Source organism: Gossypium hirsutum, chromosome D08, assembly GCF_007990345.1.
Source record: "Gossypium hirsutum isolate 1008001.06 chromosome D08, Gossypium_hirsutum_v2.1, whole genome shotgun sequence".
Taxonomy (NCBI): Eukaryota; Viridiplantae; Streptophyta; class Magnoliopsida; order Malvales; family Malvaceae; genus Gossypium; species Gossypium hirsutum.
In genome coordinates, this window is record NC_053444.1 from 44,560,163 (window position 1) to 44,566,125 (window position 5,963).

General features: G+C 35.3%; 1 protein-coding gene across 2 annotated transcripts; it reads left to right on the top strand.

Moving 5' to 3' along the window:
- Positions 1–2,975: 2,975 nt before the first annotated feature.
- Positions 2,976–4,211, top strand: LOC121220088 (protein LURP-one-related 17). Of its 2 annotated transcripts, XM_041099271.1 has the most exons (3): positions 2,976–3,148; positions 3,299–3,551; positions 3,653–4,200. In XM_041099271.1, exons 2-3 carry the CDS (start codon positions 3,492–3,494, stop codon positions 4,019–4,021), a joined length of 429 nt encoding a protein of 142 aa, XP_040955205.1. In that variant the 5' UTR covers positions 2,976–3,148; positions 3,299–3,491; the 3' UTR covers positions 4,022–4,200. The 2 variants fall into 2 exon arrangements, with proteins under 2 accessions (XP_040955205.1, XP_040955204.1); XM_041099270.1 differs by lacking the exon at positions 2,976–3,148 and having other exon boundaries at positions 3,171–3,551; positions 3,653–4,211.
- The last annotated feature ends 1,752 nt before the right edge of the window (positions 4,212–5,963 follow it).

Consider the following 5,963-nt stretch of genomic DNA (forward strand, 5'->3'; position numbering starts at 1 on the left):
GTGTGAATCTTTGTTCGATTGCTACACGGCTTGGGCTATGTCACACGGCCGTGTGACCTCTATTTTCCAATTTTTCTAACTTTTTCCCAATTATTCTGATTTGTTTCAATTTAGTCCCGAATTGCTTCTAAGCTATTTTTAGGGCCTTGAAGGCTCGATTTAGGGGCCAAATGTATATGTTTGATAGCTTTTTGACTGAGATTAATTTATAAAATGTTATGATGATAAATGTTTTCCCATTGATCGATAATGTTTCGTAACCCTAATCTGGCGCGGAGACGGATTAGGGGTGTTACAGAGCCACATATAAAAATCTTGTATCTTGCAAATGTCGATAAATGACTTCTGGTGCACATTTACTTAAATTGTTTATGTATCTCCAAAATTCAATCTTCGAGCTGAGTATATAAATATAAAAAATTAATAATCTAAACATAATCATTAACCATTTAAAATTAAATAATTTAATAATATTTTCTTACCATTTGCAATTGAACGCTGGAGATATGCTTGACATCCAAACGAATAAGCTGACTTGCCATTTAAAAAAATTTTAACGAATAAAATAAAATTGAAGAGAATAAAATTCAAAAAAAATCAAAAAAATAATTTAGGATTGAGGATTGGAAATTGGAAATTAAATATTGAAAATTGAGAATTGAGAATTTAGGATGGGGGAATGAGTATTGAGTATTTGGTTGAAAAGAATGAAGTTTGGAGGGGTTTATATAGAAAAACTTTTGGCTGTTGGAATCCTTTTAGCCATTGGAAAAGTTACCTTTGGAATAGTTACCGTTGAAAGGAAAACGCATTTTACGGGGCACATTTTAATTGATGTGGCAGTGAAAATGCACCCAATAAGACACATTTTTATCTTCTCTCTTGAAAACGCGCCCTATAAGATGCGTTTTCCTTTCGCTCTCCAAAAACAATATAGATCAATAAATTTTAAAAATTTTAATCTACTTTCTCAATTGTTTTTTTTCGAGCATATTTATGAAAATTAGCCATGATGGAACATATCTTGAGTGCATTGAGTAAATAATATTTTATAACTTGATTAATGTCTAAGTTTTCAAGAGGAAAGTTTAGGCTTAGTTTGGATGTGTAGTACATTTATTTGCGGTTTGTATAAATACAGCGGTAGCGATGAAATTAGATACTATAGCGATACTGTAGCATAAGACAAAAAATAAACTGAACGCAACGCATTGCACCGCACCCAACCACCCATCTAAACTCCACCTTAATAGGGAATTTTTAAAATATTAGGTACAAAAGTGAGAAATCTAATCTAGTAAATATTAGAGAGTGAAATCACTTATTATATGAAGTGATAAAATAAAGAATATTCTCTCTTAGTAAAACCCGGAAATGTAAGAAAATGAAACTGCACAAACATATGATATGTTTTTCATTTTCTGTGCTGACACTGCTGGCATGCAAATATTAAACCATAAATAAAAGTAAGGCTATGAAGGACATTTTTGTTTGTGTAATAAGCGCAGAAGCCGGTGAGATCTTAAAAATGGCCAATTTCAACCTGTACATGGTTTGACAACTACTCACTTACAAGGCCCTGTTTGCTAAATCTGCTATGGAAATGTAATATCTCTAACCGACCCCACCATACCATTTTCTTCCTAATCAAGGCGCCGTCTCATTTTGACAATAACAAATGTTTATAAAATTCTTGAGCCACCCACACAAATCTAAGCTTGAACAAAATTCTTCCTCTGATCATGATTTTGGCTGTCTTAATTTACTCACATTCCAAGGCTTTGTTGCTTTCTTACCAAAAACATCTTGCTACATAAAACTGCTCTGTGCTGGAAGAGAAACAACTACATTCGAATTGATAAGCACATTGTCAGTGAGAGCGATTCAATATATCTCATTACCATCACATACTTGTCAAATTTATTTATTTAGAATTATGTGTGTCTAGAAGGAAAAAATCGTTGTGGTAAATTATATTATTTTTCTTACTAAATAAGCAGAAGAAAAATAGAAGAAACCACAGATTTTGTCCGTCCAGGCATTATATAAATGTTACTGTCAATCTCAAGATAGTGACAATGAAAAGAGTCCCAAAACCAGGAAAGTTCGAAGGGAGAGTGATGGAAGAGGAGAAAATCAGTTTAATCTCCATCTTAAAGGAAAGACGTGTTTGAAGAGAATATGCTATTAATATTATTATATATTATTTCGATGGCTCTTCTTGAATTTTAATGCCACTTTATTGGAAAAATCTAGTAAGTTTTTCTAGATCAGTCCATTCTAAACTTTCTCAACTCAACTATAAAATAGTTGATTGTTAAAACTTATCCAAAACCTGCAGCTTCCTTGGTTTTGGGGAAACCTATTGACATTATTGTATATAATATATATTTTTTGATATAAAATTTCGGTATTTATCTAATTTTCATGTTTTAAATATGAATTTGGGAAGTGGTGTCCATTAGTTTCCCAACAAATGTCTTTTCAAATAATTGTGAATTCAAAGCTGAAAAATTATGTCCATTTCATGACCTTTCTAACATGAAAGGTTGTGATGAAGGCATTTAAGCACTTATTTTTGAGTTATATATAAATACATTTGTTGGAAGCATAAACTCTATTATGTTTCATATATGATATGAAATATAGGGAGAAAGTTAAAGCATATATACTGCTGCATCCAGGTTAATAATAGAGGTCTTCGCATTAAAGTTCAGTCTTTTATTTGTTCTCATCATTGTTGGGAGCAACAATTAATAGCCTTGGGAGCAACGTCTCCACCAAGCTGGCCTACCAACGACGACTGAAATTACTACTAGCTTTCCGAATACGACATAACAGTATTCTCGTACAAATACAATCTGACAAAAGGGGACGGGGACATCGGTCTCCACCATTCCCTGTTCTGTTTTATTTGTTTGACATCAACAGAATGATATCTGTGTAAGAGAAACAGTAAGTCTCTCTACAATTTCACGCTAATGGTTTGAAATAACAACCAAACAAATACTTGAAACAAGTGAAAAAATGGAATCTTAGGATTTTCCAACATTAACAATATCTGGAATCTAGACACTGTGAGATTAAAATACCAACTCTTTCTTTAATCCCATCAAAATTGTCTTTGGAAAAAGAGGCATCACAGTAGGTAAAAAGCTGTCTCTCTCGTATTTTTCACGAGGAACCCTGGGTTGGTCTTATTATATATATAGCGCCTATAAATATATTTCTTTCCCCATAGCCTTCTCAAAATTGTTATATACAGAGAAACATATGAACAAAATATGTTTATTTCCAGGAAATCTTTGTCAAGATCAGTCCATGATGAACACCAAGAGCAACCGGAGTTAGTCGAAACCCGAGGTGGCAATCTGTGCACATCAGTAACAGTTTGGAGAAAATCACTTATAGTTACCTGTAAAGGCTTTACTGTGATTGATTCAAATGGAAATTTAGTTTATCGAGTTGATACTTACGTGGGAGGACGCCCCATGGAACTCGTTCTTATGGACGGCTCAGGGAAACCCATCCTAACGATGCGACGAAGCACGGTACCGTATATACATATATATATAATTTCATGTATTCCCTAAATATTTCATAGATGCATGATAGTTAACTTGGAGCTTGATTTTGTCATTTTTATTGACAGAATCTTAGGCTAGTAGGGACTTGGCTTATCTATGGAGGGGAAGTAGGTGAATTTTGTACATCAGAAAAGCCAGTTTTCTATGTAAAGAAGAGCATTAACATTTTAAATGCCAACTCTAATGTGCTTGCATATGTTTACCGGCGGTCGTCGGATAAACGGTATGCATATGTGATTGAAGGATCGTATTCGCATAGATCATGTAAAGTGCTAGATGAGACAAAGAGAGTGGTGGCAGAGATAAGGCCAAAGGATGCATTAAAAAGAGGCATTTCATTCGGCCTGGAGGTTTTTGTGTTAATTGTGCAGGCTGGATTTGATCCTGGATATGCCATGGGTCTGGTTCTTTTGCTGGATCAAATGTTTTCATAGGCTTTCAATTCTTTCAGGTGCCCTTTTTTTTAATAAGATCAAACATTCAAACTGATCTTTTCATGTTTTCAAGCCAAAGCTGGTATCTAATGATAAGCTTCTACTGCATCAAATGCCAAGTAGATATATGTAAACAAGGATGTTATACATGTTGGAAATATATTATTACAAGACGAAATAGTTAACACTTACGGAATAAATAAATTGAGCATAAATAAATAAAATAATCACTGTGTCGTGAAAGGTGTAACACAATTGATATTGTTCTTCTTAAAAATATTCAAAAAAGTAGACTAGAAACTAAAGCTGAAAACTTGGTCGAAAATTTAATTGGAAAAGTTTTCTGAACAGAAAAGAGGTGAGCTAAGGAAGATAGAGAAGAGGTTGTTTGCTTGTTGTAAAAAATAAACTATTTATATTTTTACAAGGGAGCAAAATGGTAACATAGTAGTATCAATTTTTAAAAACAGCAAAAAGTATTCTTAAAAAAAGAAACAAAAATTTTATTCAAAAATGCAAACTAAACAAAGCAATGATAATATGGGGGATTTTACCAAAAAAAGCCCTTTTTTTTAAATTATCGAAATGAGCCCATTATTTAATTATTTATCAGAATGGTCCATTTTTCGGGAAATCGCGTCCACGTCAGCGCGCTGACGTGGCCGCGATTTCATGCCACATAGCGCGTTCCGTGGGACGCAATTTTGTCGTTTTTCCCACATTAGGTTTTTTCAGCTTTTAGGGCTTAGGGTTTTTAGGTCCTAGAAGAAATAATTTCGAGTTGACGTTTCTGATCAAATAGTATAAAATCGCTTCTAGCAGGATGCTATTTGAGAAGAATTTGTGAAACTGCACGCGCTTTTGCTACAGTAGGTCATGGAAGAAATAATTTTTTTTTGACGTTTCTAAGCAAATAGTATAAAATCGCTTCTAGCAAGATGCTATTTTGAGAAGAATTTGTAAAATCGAGCCCTCGTGGACGCACTTTTGCTACTGTAGGTCATGGAAGAAATAATTTTTTTTGACGTTTCTGAGCAAATAGTATAAAATCGCTTCGAGTAGGATGCTATTTGAGAAGAATTTGTGAAAATCGCGCCCTCGTGGACGCGCTTTTGCTACAGTAGCATGTTTGGGCTGATGCTAGAAATTAGGCAGAAAATGTTCTCAGAATGCATAAGTCACAGCAGAAACAATTTAGAGAGGCTAAGAAAGTTAGAGTTTCAAATATGAGTGAACGTATTAGTGCTGTTATTTACTACGATGGTGAGGTTTGCCACACCGAGAATGGTGTTATTTTTTTGTCGGAGAATACGGTGCGACTGGTTTTTAACCAGAACATAAATTTGACAGAACTTCGTAAAAGAATTAGGCATAAAATTTTCGGAACAACGCCAATGAAAGTTCTGTCTATCACGTATCGATTTTGTTCTTCTGTTGATCCGGTGACATATGACTCATTCGACATAAAAGGTGCTTGTAGCTTGGAGGCAATGGTGCAGACTCATCTTGCTAGTGGAGCACCTTATATGGAGTTATATGTACAATTTATATCGCCAACTGATGTACTTACAACCGGTGTTCGAAATGTATACACGACCCCTGATCGACACTCGGTTAGCGGGTTACAAAATACGGAACAGCCCATGTTCGGTAGCGGTGTCGAATGCACATCCCCTGCAAGACACTCTGTCGGTGGATGGGACATGTACATTGGTGGCTCGACGTTTGATGCTGGAAATACGTACTGGGGAACGGCATCAAGTTCTAGTGGGTGGCAATCTACATCCAATTGGGGACGTTATCAAATACCCAGAAGAAGGGATGACGTGCTCCCTACGGCGTCAACCGATGAGGGGACCTCGTACGCTGCAGATGATTATAGGTTAGAAGATGACTCCGATGTGGATCCACCTCGAGAGCCTGGGCCGGATGGTGCAGAAGT